We start from the raw sequence: 16,561 nt of genomic DNA, 5'->3' as shown, positions 1-16,561 counted from the left end.
TTAAAGGATACATAACACTCATGAGATGTCAAAGGTAAGACAAATTATTTTGCATTCTAGGAATTCACAGTCTGACAGGAGAAATAACACAAACGTAAATCCCATATAAAGCCAATGCTAAATGCAATGATAAATACAAGTGTGTGTTCTGGATTCTAGGCAGAAATCTTAAAGGAAAAAGACAAAGAATGCCATGAACAAAACCCATTTCCCTGAGTGATTCTTCATTTCACTAAGATTTTGGGGGAAGTGGTAAAAATACAAAGCATGAGTATAAAAAGGATAAAAAAGCATATTAATGTACTGAAAGTTTAAAGTATCTACTCACTGAAAATTTATGTATACTTAACAGCCAAATATAAGCCTTCTAAAATATACTGTTCTATAAAAGAAGTAAGATTTCACTTGTGATTCTCTGAAGAATCATCAGCTTCTTGGAAACATAGTAGGGGCGTACTAATCAAAAGCAAATGTAACTTTCTGGCCTCAATAGTTTTAAATTAATTGCAACTTTATATTTTATGTTATCTTTTAAATAAATGGATGGAAGTTGTGGTTAGTCTGTGTTGATTGTGATATCCTCACAAAAGAAAAAAATTTATGCTGAGTCAAATATTTTGGGGTATAAATATATATGTATTTGTATATTAAGAAAATCTTAAATGATAAAGATAAAACTTTATATAAAATGAACATAAATTGGATAGCAAAAGCTCCTTCAAGGACATTTTAAGAAATATGCAGTAATTAAAGGAAGCATCATTTTGATACTCAAGGAAATGTAGCAGAGTAAGTTCAAAAGCCATGAAGAATAAGTCTCAAATATTTGAAGAAAAGGAGGTCTGTGCTGGCTGAGGTGGGAATCCATATGAAAATAGTTTCCAGTGGTAGACTTGACACCATGAGAATAGATTAACTAGCCTTAAGAACCATGAAGACAATCCTGTGACAGAAAGTGGAAAACCAGTAGACCAACACAAGCAGCTTTCCGTTTTGAGGAATTGCTTTTCTTGCTCAATGAGAACAAATTGTACCTATTGTCAAGCTATAATAATAGGGTCTACAGTAGTTACAGTAAAAATAATCAAGTCAAAATAGTAGAAATAAGTGGAACAATTATATATAACAGTTCTATATGCAAATGATTTTATGTAATTCTTTCATTTTCAAAATTACTAATACTGCAATCTTAAAATATAAACGTAGACTTGTGGAGGTTAAGTAACTAAACCAGAACAACATTGTTGGATAGTGTTAAGGTTTGGATTCTCAGTCTGGCAATCTGACAGCAGACTTGATTCTTTTTGGATGTATAGAACAAATATTCTAGGTAACTTGTAGAAATCTCACTTGTGTAAATATGAATTTAAGTGTTCTGGAATGGTGCCTAGATACTAATGTTTCTTTCACTTCTTCAGAGCATTGTCACACACAACCCAAATTGAAAATTTCTGTGAAGTAAATGCTGTACTGTACTCTGTACAATTATCCAGAAGAATGGTTTCTTTCAGATGTAATTATTTAATAAGGTTTTACAAAGATTACTGAGTTGACGTGTTGAGGAAAAAGAATTTCATTTTTCTATGTAAGAATATTACCATTAAGTAGTAACAGCACTGTGTGTTTATGACTAACAAATATATTCTGTCATTATTCCTACCTCAACTTTCGTCAGTCCTAAGAGGGCGATGGCTACACGGACACTACTGCTTTCTAGAGTGCCTGTGATTGCTCTTCGCTCATATTCAAGAGTAGACATCTGCTGTCGTGCTGCAAAAGCCAAAGCTTTTTCCTTGGCTTCATTTGTCAGTGGTAATTTAATGTTCACATCTAGGACTTCATTGGTTTTGCATTTCAAATACAGAATATTACTATCAGCACAATCTAGAGAAAGCAAAATAGTCATAGATAATTTAATAATTGTTAATAACATTAACATTCTTATCCAAGATGGACTAATAAGTCTGAAATATACAGGGTCAGCTATTGTAGTTATGAAACAGAATAAACATGAACAAATAATACATTTCTATTAGTACCTGTTCAATGGCTCAAGAATAAACCTTCTGTAACTAAAGGTACTTTATTGATATTCACTAGGAGGTGGTCAGGGGTCTTCCACTTAAAATATTAATCAACATTATTACCAAAAAGTACTCTTTGTACTCTTGTCAGAATTAAGCATGTAGTAGAAGGTTGTAGTGGTAAATTCTTCAATAAAATATCATACGATGATAACAAAAGAGGATATTCTTAGAAGAGGATCACAAGGTCCAATGCCTATGTGCATATGATCATTGCTTTTGTTTTCTGTGTCTTTTGTCTTATTTGTAAGTTTATCTGGTTTGGAGAGGGAAAGAGGGGATGCAGAAATTGAGGGACAAAAGGTGAACAAATGCAGTAGTAATACTCACTAGACACTATGTTGAGGATGAACTATACAACTTGGTGGTGGAAGGCACAGGAGGGAAAACTTAGAGAAAGCAACAGAAGGGGTGACACTGTTCAAAAAGAAAAGTACTGTATCTGATTCATATAAATGTAATCCCTCTGTACATCTCCATTTCAATAACAATTTTAAAAGGGGTTTATACACAACCTAAAATTAAGAAAAGCAAGGGAAGAGGTAGGTAGGGAGGGGTGGTGAGAATGCTGAAAGGGGTGATGCACTGTATTCATAAACTGCTTTGGTGAATGGCAGCTCGTTTGTACAGCTATTTAAAGATAATAAAAGAATTCAGGAAAGAATGTAGGAGAAACAGAAATAAACACAAAAAGATAATTTCCAATGACTGGCAAGAAATGTCATTTGCTTTCAATCAAACCTTATATATAAATGCTTAATATTTTCAGGAATAATAACAGAGAACTAGACAGCAAGGTAGAATTCTTGGGTATATAACAATGTAGATTATTGAGACCATAGTTAATACCCTAACTGCAGGAGAAATGGATGATAATGTTGAGCAATTTTCTGTATGCCAAATTCCACACCTTATCTAGATCTTAAAAGAAAAATTTAAAAAGAAATCACCATTTTTGTTTTCAGTTGATAAAATGGTGTTACAATGAAGTTAAAGGGGGCTTCTTAATCTAGTTATATGGTGGAGAAATTTCTGAGAATGCAAGTATGATTCTTGAAGGAAAACCATCTCTTTCAAAGTTGTAAATTAAATAAAACCTATATGTATACCTTCATCTGCAGAACTGCTGTAATCAGCAGGACCAAGTGATTTCATTGGAAGAAAATTGGATGGCAAGGGGATCAAACCTCTTCCTTCCACAAGGTATATTAATTCTCCAATCTAAAATATAAGCATACAATAATACAGAAATTTGAGAGACCATAAACTATGCTACGTGTTTATTTTGTAAAGAAAATATTGATCCTGTAAGGTCTTTCATGCTTTCTTTTCTAAACAGCATAACCTCTAAACAGGTGGACAATATTTATTTATTTATTTATTTATTTATTTTTGCATTTTTATTGTAATTAGTAAAAGGGTTACGTGATATTTGCTAGATAGAAGGTGCATTAATTCACGTACATTGATACCCTTTCACGTGTCTTGGTACCCATTTCCCTCCCCCCACCACCCCCCACCCGTCTTGGTTTTCCCCCCTTCCCTATCAAATTTCAAATAACCAAATACAAATAAATTCAATATATCAGATAACAAAGTGAGATACTATAACAATATGAGATAACAATATTAAAGGTTCATTACACCTCTACAACAGTGTATATCTAAATGAATTTGGATAGACATTCAACTAACTACTGGAAAATCAAAATGAAACAAATCTAGCTTTGAAGATGGAATTGCAGTGTTTACAATATTAACAATTATTGAGTTCAAGTCCCAACACACACACACACACACACACACACACACACACACGAACACACACGTACACACACACAGAGAAAAACAAACATAAAGCCTGAGGTCAATTCTAAAATTAAATTTTCAGTGCTAAGTCAAACAAATTTATTATTTAAAGAGAGACTAAACAACAGAAGTTATCTATTTACTTTAAATTTGCCGTTTTCCCATCTGATTTATCTAAATATATACTCAAACAATAGTAAATAAGTACATATAAAATTAGATTCAACGAGTATAGAGTAACTGTAATCATACACGGAAACAATTAGTATGTTCAAGTGAAACCAGAACTACAATTTGACTACCTTATATAAACAAAAATTGATCCATGAGAATCTATATAAATTAAGAAATTTGCTATTTGCCATAATATTTTCCTCAAGTATAAATTATTAATACCTTTTCAGTCACTAGACAAAAATTATCTACTATTATTCCACTTAATTCTATGTATCTGTCTGTCTGTCTGTCTGTCTGTCCGTTTGTGCATGTGTATGCTAGTTCAGGGCTTTGAACTTATGGTGTAGGCACTGTTCTTGATTTTTAGTTTTTATTTTTTGTGATTGTTTTGTTTTTGCTGATCATGGGGGTTGAACTCTGAACCTATGCTCTGAGCCTGAGTTTTTTGCTCAAGGCTAGTTCCCTACCACTTGAGCCACAGCACCACTTCCAGCTTTTTCTGAGTATTTTATTGGAGATGTGAGTCTCACGAACTTTTCTGTTGGACTGGCTTTTAAACTCAGTCCTCGGATCTCAGCCTTCTGAGCAGCTAGGATTACAGGAATGCACCACTGGTGCTTGGCTTGTTCTTAACGTTTTTTTTGCTCGAATCTACCACACTGTTTCTTAAGCCACACGTCTACTTCCAGTCTTTCGGTGGATAATTGAAGATGAGAGTCTCCAGATTCTTCTGTCCTGTCTGGCTTTGAACTGCAATTGTCATAGCTCAGCCTCTTAAGTAGCTAAGATTACAAGCATGAGCCACCAGCTTATATTTTATACACATATATTATCTCTCAAATGTTATTTTGTTGAATTTGTTCATTTTCAACATTTTAAATTAATATTAAATGTCTTGATTGAAATTTTAATATTTAATTAATTTTATTTTTCAAATGAATTATAATTTAGTTTATTTGAATAATTTTATATTTATTATTTAAGTAAAAATTTCAATTTGAGGAAACAATATAACAAAATATTATTTATTGGAGTCAAAGCATTCAGAAAACAATAATCTAATTCAGTATTACTACTTCCCTCCACATCTCTTGGAATAAAATATGTCCAGGAAAAGAACATTACTGCTCCAAAAAGGATGTTAAGTATAAAAATTCCAAATCTAGATACTGTGAGAAGAAAATGAAAATTATCTGAAACTTAACAGAAATCTGTCATTCATTCTAATAGTTACATGTATAAATTCCATATGCTCTTGATTACATATCTACAATTGGCATACTTAATTGAAATGTTATTGTATTTTTTATAAGGATGCAAATCTTATTGGCAATTCTAAGAAATCCTCATAGAAGATACATCTTTCTCTCTCTTTTTTTTTGCAAGTCCTGGGCTTGAGCTCAGGGCCTGAGCACTGTCCTTGGACTTTCTCAAGGCTAGAGCTCTACCACTTGAGCCTCAGCACCACTTCCGGCTTTTTTCTATGTATGTGGTACCGAGGAATCGAACCTAGGTCATCATGCATGCTAGGCAAGCACTTTAACCATTAGGCCAAACTCCCGGCCCTATCTTTCTCTTTTGTATTGTGTTTTATACAGTCCTCAAAATAGCAGTTACATGAAGTTAATTACTCATTTGCAGGGAAATTTTGATCTTAGCTCATTTATTAATTAGCTGGGAAATCTTGGCTAAGTCATGGATGTTTTCCAGATACAAATACACTCAATCTTAATAAAAGTAAAAGAGAAATAAATTTACTGACCCAGGCAGGATGTCTATATATTTTTCATAAGCTTTAAATCCTGTTTATTATCTTACCTTGGTTTTAGGTTATTCCTAGGATTTGTAATTTATTTGATTTAAATAGGTGAGCAATATTATATTACTTTTATCGTTAAACAGGCAAATGCGAAATAAGCTAAAATTCTAAAACATTAGAATTTTAAATCACATACACTAAAGAATTGTCATTCAAAATTAATGTTTTTACAGAATAATGTAAGAAATAAATTAAATCAGATAAATGAGCTAAAGGAAACAATGAAGACAGATTGAAACCAACAAAAATTATATCCCTACAATGAAAAGATTAAATTCACAAAAATAAATGACCTTATTATTTGAAAAATAAAAAATATACTTCATAACAAACTTTTAAAATGCATTTATTACTAAAAGTGATCTAATTTGTGCATGGAAAGCTACTAAATAGTGGCCTTACTACCTGATAGTTCTCAACAGGTAGGTCTTATTTACAAAGAAGTTATCACATATTTACCAAGAACAGGTGTTAACTAGGTGGGTTGGATATTTGATATCTTGTAAAGCATGTAATTATCTTTTTGATGTAATTATTGATAGAGTTGAACATGCAAATTAATAGATGTTTCTCCAATAAGTAATAATAACAATACAATCTTTAAAACTGGGGCATTATTAGGAAGATAATTCAAAAATTATTATTTACCTTAATGTTTCCTCTGACAAGGACAAAATATATGCAATTAAAGTCACTTCTTAATAAATTAAGATGTGACATGAAGTGTAAATATATTTTATTTATATAAAATATTACTAACCTTTTTCAAAGAATAAAATCAACCTTTCCACTGTACTATTTGCCATTCATTCCAGTATTTTCTAAAGCTATAATAAGAGCTTCCCTATGACCCAGCAATTCCACTACTTGGCATTTACCCAACCATCCAGAAACTAGGGCATACTAAATCCACTAGCACATCAATGTTCATTGCAGCATTATTCACCATAGCAAAGATATGGAACCAACCTAGATGTCCCTCAGTTGATGAATGGATCCACAAGATGTGGTATTTGTACACAGTGGAATTCTATGCTGCTGTCAGAAAAAACGACATCGCCCGATTTGTTAGGAAATGGAAAGACTTAGAAAAAATCATATTAAGTGAAGTAAGCCAGACTCAAAGGAACTTAGGCTCAATGGTTTGCCTCATTCATCATAACCAGTAGAAACCTTGGGCTCTAATAGCAAAGATTTGCAATAGAGCAAAACCTTAACACATAAGTCCATATAGTATGAAGCTAATTGAATGGACCTCTAGGATATTGAAACAAAAGCCATATAACGAACGATTGCTGTCCTTAAGGTGCTGTTATCTCTCATCTCTTTTGCTGTTCCTTTGTTATCTCATATCTCACTTTGTTATCTGATATATTGGATACATTTGTATTTGGTTACTTGAAATTGGACAGGGAAGGGGGGAAAACCAAGGGGGGGTGGGGGGGAGGGTAATGGGGACCAAGACATGTGGAAGGGTATCAATGTATGTGAATTAATGCACCTTCTATCTGGCAAATATCATGTAACCCTTTTATTAAATACAATAAAAATATTAAATAAAAGAGATTTTTGGAACATTTGCTCAAACTACTGGTAACTGATAATAGCTATTTAGCCATCACAAAATTTACTTACTATTAGTGAACTGATACTCCTAATGGTAAAGTGTTTGCCTTCTAATCTGAGGACTAAAATTACATACATTTAAAAGTCTTCAGCTCCTTTCAAGTAGTCTGTAATTGTTTTTAGGAAGTACCCCATTATGGAAGTGCTCATCCAACACTCTCTTACCTCTTTATTACTTAAGATGACAGCACAGTAACGTACGTGCATGTTGAAGGGAAGGTAGTATAGCTCAAAGGTTGAAGATCCTTTCCCTTCCAAATATACACTACCATATGAGCAGAAGAATTCTCGAATATAAGTGGAGTTAATAGCTACCAAAATAAGACACAGAGATATTTGGCATATTATAAATGCTATTTAGAGGAGCTATTTTCACCTGTGATTAATATTTGGGGATCCATAAAAATATAAAAAATATAGAAACACAAAATTTTTAAACAAATTATGCCCCTCTAGTACAATAGAAATGTGCAGTTACATCCTTCTATTAAAAATTCCTTAAGTAATAATTTTTGTTAGAAAGAGAATGTCACTATTGTTTAAATTATGTATACTTATTAGAAGACTTTCCCATAAATCTCCAAAGTTTTCTGGCTTCTCTAATTACAAGTTTAATAGATAATTTGAACTGGAAAGGACTGCTTTTTATATTCAATATATATTCTAGTGTTTGGTATACACAAATTGATACATATATGCATTTATCAATTACATACAAATTGATAAATTATAAATATAAAATCATATATAAATATTGACGGAACACATTAATATATTTCTGATAATGCCTTCAGTGTGGTACTAGGATAGGCAAGCCCTAGTGACTTCATCCTAACAAGTGATGTTGTAGAATGCAGCAGAACAACAGGGATGTGATTTCTGAAACCAAATCTGAAAAGGTAACCCAATTACAGTATCCTTTAATTCTCTGCAGATGCTTCAGAACACAGCTAGGATGTAAAAATCCTGCATGCATGGAAAGGCTGCCACCTGAGATCCCAAGGAAAAGGTAACATTAACTATGAGACCATGTGACATGACCAAAGCTGACAGCAACTTCAGGAGAGACCTTGGGTAAATATCTACCTGAGCTCAGTTATCACAGCAATATGACAGATAATAACTAGAACTGAATCCATTTGTTTGATACCCAGACATTCTGGGTGGTTTGTCTTTTAGCTGAGGATAAGGAAAACATTCCTTTAATATTTTCCTATCTGTTTTTCCATCCATCTGTTCTAAACCTACAGTTATTTCATTTTTTTAAAAAAGAGTAGACATGTCTTTCTTTAAAATTGTGAAGTTGGTGATCATTTGGATTTTATTGGTTTAAATAGAGAGAAAACACATCCTCTGTAGGTTGGAGGAAATGCTCAGTAGTGAAGGGAAAGGTATCATCAGAATCTTCTGAAGGCGGACAACACTCCAGCCTCCTGCCTGACCAACCATCCCCAAGACTTACCATTCTATATTATGTTTTTCTCATTAAAATAAGACAAGAACAAATACAAACTTTAACATGCAATACTCACATGTTTTGAAGCCATTTCCAGAATGAGAATAGCCCCTATGCATATCATATTCATTTCCACTCATACAACCACTGTCACAAGAAAACAAGAAAATGGTTGTCACAAGTAAACAAGAAAATGGTTATCAACAGTACTTAGCAAAAAAAAAATAATCAAAAACAACTCACTTAATTAAATCTTACAGAGTCAGGAAAAGGGTGCATGTCTACAAATCGGCCTGTAAAGAAATGTGGCTGTGTATTTACGTGTTCACATGTAAGTACCAGTTCTTGAGCTCACAGACTTGTGCTGCTACTCAGAGTTTTGTATATGGCTGATTACTTCACCACTTGAGTCAAGCCTCAAGTATAGTCTATTTTCGATCTGGCTAATTGAGGATACATTTTTATTAACTTTTTGGCCTGATCTGGCTTCAGATCTTGTTCCTCAGATCTCAGCTTTCTATGTAGCTAATATAAGCACCTGACATTCAAATGTGACTTGATGTTGACACTATTTACAAAATTCAAAATTAGAAAAATACAAAAAACAAAATGTAGATCAGCCAAATTTCCAACACTAATTTATTAAACAGATAAAATACAATTTACTTTAAAATACTGTCAAAATGTACTTATTATTATATTTGTACATTTTTACAGTAAACAAGAAACTCAAAAATTAAATGCTCTCAGTTTACAGCTAAACCATACTCTCACCAAAACAGCTTCTACAACCTACTGCCTTGACAAAATTTTTCTTTTGTTACATTATTTTCACATTAGTTTATTTGGTATAAAAATAAAATGGGGGGCCGGGAGTTTGGCCTAGTGGTAGAGTGCTTGCCTAGCAGGCATGAAGATCCAGTTTCAATTCCTTGGTACCACATACATAGAAAAAAAGGCAGAAGTGGTGCTGAGGCTCAAGTGGTAGAGCTCTAGCCTTGAGAAAACTCAGAGACAGTGCTCAGACCCTGAGTTTAAGGCCCGGGACTAGCAAAAAATAAATAAAAAATAAAATGGGACACCGATAGCTTTAAAAAAATCCCAGGGTGGAGCTCTGGTGGGGAAGTAACAAATCATGGCCTTAAGCAACTGCTTTTAGAACAGACCAGTTTCTTCAAAGTGCAATCACTAAAGAAATCAAACACTTTTTTTTTTTTTTGCCAGTCCTGGGCTTGAGCTCAGGGCCTGAGCACTGTCCTTGGACTTTCTCAAGGCTAGCGCTCTACCACTTGAGCCTCAGCACCACTTCCGGCTTTTTTCTATGTATGTGGTACCGAGGAATCGAACCCGGGCTTTCATGCATGCTAGGCAAGCACTTTAACCACTAGGCCAAACTCCCGGCTCCAAAATCAAACACTTTTATAATAGATACAATCATTAAAATGTCCCTGAAATATTAACATAGATGGAATACTCTTTCAGAAAATTAATTGTACTCATTTTAATTGTAGCAGGATCAGTGCAGGAGTATTAATCATTTCTGATATCTTTAATATTGGGATTTGAATGTAATCAAAATCAACAACTTTTAATTTTTAGGGGTTGTCGATTGTGGGGCTTTAACTCTGGGCTTGGGTATAATACCTGAGCTCTTCAGCTCAAGGCTACTGCCCTACCCATTGAGCCACAGTGCTACTTCCAGTTTTCTAGTGGTTAATTGGAGATAAGAGTCTCATGGTCTTTAGTGCCCCGGCTGGCTTTGAATTAAGATCCTCAGATCTCAGCCTACTGAGTAGCTAGGATTACAGGCGTGAGCCACTGTGCCTGGCTCAAAATCAATAACTTTTATCCTGAATTTTGTGTTTTGCATTTAAAAGATGACACTGATACTACTGAGTATTATACAAAGATGAATAAAGTTATAAAGTACGAAAATATATTATTAATATAAAAAATCTTGCATTCCACATCATCTTCATTCTTCCTTTCTTTAACTTTGAAATATTGTCTTAAATTATAATTCATTTAAAATAGCTCTTGCATAGTATAAAATGAATGAGAAATATAAACCAATCTATTGAAAAGTTTTCTTCAATCAGAAGCCAACGTTCCTTTTTAAATTAAATGCAGACTTGATAGAGTACAGTTTATTTTTAACTTAAATGCACACCTCAAAAGTAAGAAAATAGGTTTAAATATAGTTGATCGACATTATCCATTATATTTGTTTCCAAATCTACCAATCTGATAAGGTCTTTTTATCTCAAATATAAATATTATAGCAATTTGTCAATGTTCAAGGAATCATCAGATGAATGGAAAGTTATTGTCATTGATATGTCTAGTTCCATGCTGAGGTAAATCTCTCAGGTTATGTGGATCACGATTGATCTCTGTCTTTCATATCTGTTCATGGGTTAAGACTCATGTAAACCACTTGACATTTTTTGTACTTCATTTTCTTTCCATAAAATCATAGATTCTACCAGAATGATTTGTTTTAGGACTGGTGCTAATCTATGCATACACAAAATCTATCTATTTATCTATCTATCTACCTATCTCCTTACACTAACACAAATGTAATCCTCTTAGGAAGAATGATTCACTATTCAAACAAAATACTTGTGACAGCTTTATTGATCATAACTACTATGAATAATGAAAATCTACATTTTCATTCAATATATATTTATAAAAAAAACTTCATGTTTACCCAGGAACATGTTATAAAATACAACTATGCGTGCTATTCATTGACTCAATGCATTTATACACAAACTGATTAAAAGTGGTTATACCTGGTGGAGGAACCCGAAAGCGTAACTCATCTGAACTAAAGTGTTGCTCTTCAAAGGAAATACCAGGAAGTGGAAACATGTGGGGGGGTGATCAAAATGGGAGAGGGTCAGAAGGAAAAGGTGAGCAAATTTAGACATTATATTCAATGTACCTTATGTAAAAAATGAATTATGTAACTTGAGGTTAGGGATGGAAAGGGAAAATGGCGAAGGATGAAGGAAGGTGTGACATTGACCAAGAAGCAATGAACTCATCACCTGATTTGTAGATTTGTAACCCCTTTGTGCAACTCATTTATATTACAATAATAATAAAAAAGAAACTTTATGTGCATGAACCTATTAACACTCAAGAAAATATTTGTCTTAGCATGTAAAAATATAAATTAATCATTTCAAATAAATGAAACTGTGATGTAAATCTACCTCTCTCTCTGTATATATATATATATATATATACATATATACACAAGTTTCCAGAAGTACTAATTCGAACAACTTTTTCTCATATTCTATGTGTATAAAATATTTAGACATTTACCTATGCTTAATTATTCTTCCAGGATCAGTTAATTGTGATGGCAAATGGATAAGTGTTGTCGATTCGACCAGAGTTATACTGTAATTGAAACAGAAAAGAATTGATGTCAATTACACTGCAACAAGATTTATATATCCATAAAATATTCTTCTTTTATATTTTTCTGTATCATTTGCAAAATTGTGGAATCATAAATAAAATGTGATTAAAATCAGAAAAAGTACAGTTTAAAACACTCATCCTTATTTTGTAGCTCAAAGCACACATATTATAAAATAGTGAGAAAACTAAAATATATGAAACATAATATTTTTTGATATTAAAAAGGAAAATCAATCTTCTTTTATATGCAAAGGCAAGAAGTTATTTTCATAGCAATGATAGTCAAACATATATTGACTGCCCAAATCATATTTCCAAAATCACACAGTGATACTACTATATAGCCAGAGCTTTATGCATTACATAATTTCAAATCATACTTCCAGGAAACAGAAAATTTCACTTGTAGTATGAAAAATGGGAAGGTAATTAAGAAATTTCCTGGTAGAGATTTGGCTAGTAATGGTTAAGCTCTAGCCTAACATGCAGAAAGTTTTCATTTCCATATTTAACATTCCAAGAAGTAAAGACTTAGAAAAAAAGGACATCATTAATAATACCATCTTCTGGAATCTCACAGTAGTACAGTATTTGAATGATAATGTACATTAAAGAAAAATTCAAACATGAATACAAAATCCCCCTTGAATTTGTTGTTTACTTTATCATTGATAAAACAGAATAAACACCAAAAAACTCTACTTTTATAGTAGATGAAAGAAACTATTATCTTGAGTGATTGTTGTTCTTAATGTACTATGTTATTTCTTTTCTCTTTTGTTGCCCTTTGGCTAATCTTATATTGTTACAGTATCTGACTTTGTTACCTGGTATATTGTATATATGTTTATTTGTTTATTTGAAATAGGAAAGGGAAGGGGAAAACAAGATGATTGGGAGGGGTGAGAGGAGGGAAATAGGGACAAAAACATAAAAAGGGTATCAATGTATGAGAAGTAATGCACCCACTATCTGGCGAATGTAACTGTAACCCCACTATACATTACCTCCATAATAAAAAAAGAAAATAAAAAAAGAAGAAAGAATCATGGCTGTCAGTATTCCAGTGTTTCAAATCTGTAATCCTAGCTATCAGGAGGCTGAAATCTGAGAATCACAATTCAAAGACATCCCAGGTAGGAAAGTCCTGTGTCTCTTATCTCCAAATGACGACCAAAAAAGCAAAAAATAGAGCAGTGACTCACGTTGTAGAATGCTAACTTTGAAGAAAAAAGTTCAGGAACAGCGCCCAGGCATCAGAATTGGTACTATATATAAGGTATATAGGCTTATATATTGAGTTTAAATGAAGGATATGTTAACTTCACTGGGGATATTATATTAAAAACTAAGTAACTTCATGTCATACTGCTTACAATTTTTAAAAATTAACCTATATAACACATTAAATCTCCTTGTCTTTTCATTACATTTTATAATTTATTTTAAACATAATACTTGATCATCATTGCAAAATATTAATTCTTTATGTGTATTTACAATGTTTGAGGGCTATATTTATGGAAGGCAAACAAAAGCCATATAATGAGTGACTGTTGTCCTTAATGTATTATGTTATCTCTCATCTCTTTTGCTGTCCCTTGGTTATCTCATATTGTTACAGTATTTCATTTTATCTGATATATGGGATAAATGCCTACTTGGTTATTAGAAATTAGATAGGGAAGGGAGGAAAACATGATGAGGGGTGGGGGTGGAGGGAGGGAAATGGGGACCAAGACATGAGAAAGGGTATCAATGTATGTGAAGTAATGCACCTTTTATCTGGTGAATATAATGTAACCCTTCTATTAGTTACTCTTCTAAGAATTATCCTCTGGAATGAACTATCACAACATATTAAAATATTACAATTTGCTGAAAAATTTATAATATATTTCCAATTGCTGCAATATTCAGATTTTCTTTCAACTTTAACACTAGAAAGCAAAACCTGGACTAATATTTAAGGTTCTGTTTTTCTCTGAAATCTGCACAGTTATTTGGTTTACTTAAGGATGTTTTTAAATAGTGATTAACACATATGCTCACATTTTATTATGCTACAAAGTAACAAAATAGAACAAATTATAGGCTATAGTATTCTCCCTTTAATGTACAAGAAAATCAAAAGTTCATGTTTATTTCAAGAAATTTGTTCTATCCTCAATGATTGTAATTATTGGTCATAGAGTACCGAAATACTTCACTGAATATAGATATTGAAAATGATCAAATAGTAACTAAACCATAAAATATTAAATAATAGGCATTTAATAAGAGTGAGATTTCTAGTCTGAAAATAATTATTTTTGAGGATGTGAGTTCTTAAACTGGAAAATAGAGTTCCTAAATTTTAATTAGTATATAAGCTATCGTCCATCTGTACAATTTTCAGGTAAAACTTTTTTATTAAAGAATTTATTAACATTAAATTTTACATCATATTTCAAATGACATATTAAGCAAGTATTCAAGAAGGGAATATCTATATGTAATCACTGGCACTTAGATTTTAGAACATAATTAAAATTAGGCTGAGGCTTTGTATGTCATAGATACATATTAATCTATGTAATAAAACATTATGTCTATAGAGTCATAGATTTTTATGTCTATGTAGTTGTGTTTATATTTCCAATATCATGTCCATAGCATTGGGTGCGCAAATATTGAGTCCTTGCTCTTGTAAGGTAAAACTTTTAAAAAATAATTTTATAGTGCCTTGGATTAAAAATTATTTCCATTACAATGCAATAGTATTCCTGCTGATTTTCAAGATGGACATATACACTAATAATGTGCAGTATAAATTAATTATGATATAATATAATTGTGATGCTCTCTAAAAAAGACATTTTCTGATTGTCAATATTCCAGTTTTAAATAGTAGAATACAGTAAAATAGAAAATTATATTAATTATAAATTTGAAAATTTTAAAAAGTACATCTCAGCAGAAAGCTTATAGATATTTTTTTAATTTGATAATGAGTAACTGGCAAATCTAGCATCATTTATTTACTTTCATTATTTTTTCTAATGTAACTGATGATTCCTATGCTTTTTTACAAATATAAGCAGATATAACTTTTTCTGAAATGATTCATGCTAAAATAATAAAAAATTATATATTTCTCTTCATAGTGGAGATAATTATAGTAAAATTTACATTACAGTAGAAATTACCTAAATTCTCCACCAATAGGGAATTGATTTTTTATGTTCAAGGTGATCTCTTTCCATTCGTAACAGGGAGTTTTACAGGATTGAATTTCCTAAAATAAAACACCAACAACAAAATCAAATCTTACTAAATAATTATTTAACATATGCTAATTATAAAATTAACTATTAACATCCTCATTTGTAATCCTTAATTATAATGCTAGCTTAAAATACTTACAAGATGTCCAGTTAAATATAACATTCATGATATATATAATTCTTTTCCAAGCCCCACACTACTAAAATATATGAGGGAATGGTTAAAAATATATTTTACTTGTCAGTGTTTGGTTACCCACATTTTTAATTGTAGTATTTGGGACAATATGTCAGGAGGATCTTGGGTTTTAGCCAGTTGTGTAGCAAGAGATTGTCTACAAAAATAAATTTCATATAAATACTATAACTATGTATATTACTGTATGTATATGCTTCACATATAATATGTGAATGGTTCCGTTTGAAGTATTTTGAGGCACTCTGAATTGAACTCAGGGTCTCATGTTTGCAAGGCAAGTATGCTACCTCATCCTCAGCCTTCACTTTTCTTTCCTTTATAACTTGTTTTTCACATTAACTTTGCCTTGACTAGCCCAAGCTGTTCTACTTCTGTCTCTCTCTGGGACTACGGGCATGGGCTTCATACTCTGGGAACTATGCTAAACTTATTAAATTTATTAATATTATAAAACTGCCTCAAATTGATCATCTTAAAGTTCTGTTTTTAATTCTTTGAAAAAACAAGCTATATGTATACTTAATTCATATAACTGTATGTGTATTCCTGTATATGAACCACTCCTTGTGTGTGTAATGCTTATAATTATATTGTGGAGGCTATCACTCATATATATATATTATAATAAATACATAGAAACAAGATGAAACTTAAAGACAACGTTATATAGGACTCATATGC

The 16,561-nt window shown here is 31.9% G+C and overlaps 1 protein-coding gene across 1 annotated transcript in view; it reads right to left on the bottom strand.

The window, feature by feature from the left end:
• Cfap47 (cilia and flagella associated protein 47) overlaps window positions 1–16,561 on the bottom strand; it is a 206,544-nt gene that overhangs the window by 67,862 nt on the left and 122,121 nt on the right. Inside the window, exons 39-44 of the mRNA XM_090325738.1 lie at window positions 15,604–15,692; window positions 12,314–12,391; window positions 9,048–9,118; window positions 7,681–7,826; window positions 3,194–3,305; window positions 1,661–1,884 (exon numbers count right to left, since the gene is read on the bottom strand). Coding sequence (XP_090181864.1) covers window positions 1,661–1,884; window positions 3,194–3,305; window positions 7,681–7,826; window positions 9,048–9,118; window positions 12,314–12,391; window positions 15,604–15,692 — 720 coding nt within the window. The remainder of the gene's footprint in view (window positions 1–1,660; window positions 1,885–3,193; window positions 3,306–7,680; window positions 7,827–9,047; window positions 9,119–12,313; window positions 12,392–15,603; window positions 15,693–16,561) is intronic.

The sequence above is a fragment of the Megascapheus bottae genome, chromosome X, assembly GCF_031878675.1.
Source record: "Megascapheus bottae isolate mThoBot1 chromosome X, mThoBot2.hap1, whole genome shotgun sequence".
Lineage (NCBI taxonomy): Eukaryota > Metazoa > Chordata > Mammalia > Rodentia > Geomyidae > Megascapheus > Megascapheus bottae.
The sequence above is the reverse complement of the archived record's forward strand: the minus strand, read 5'-3'. Positions and strand labels throughout refer to the sequence as shown.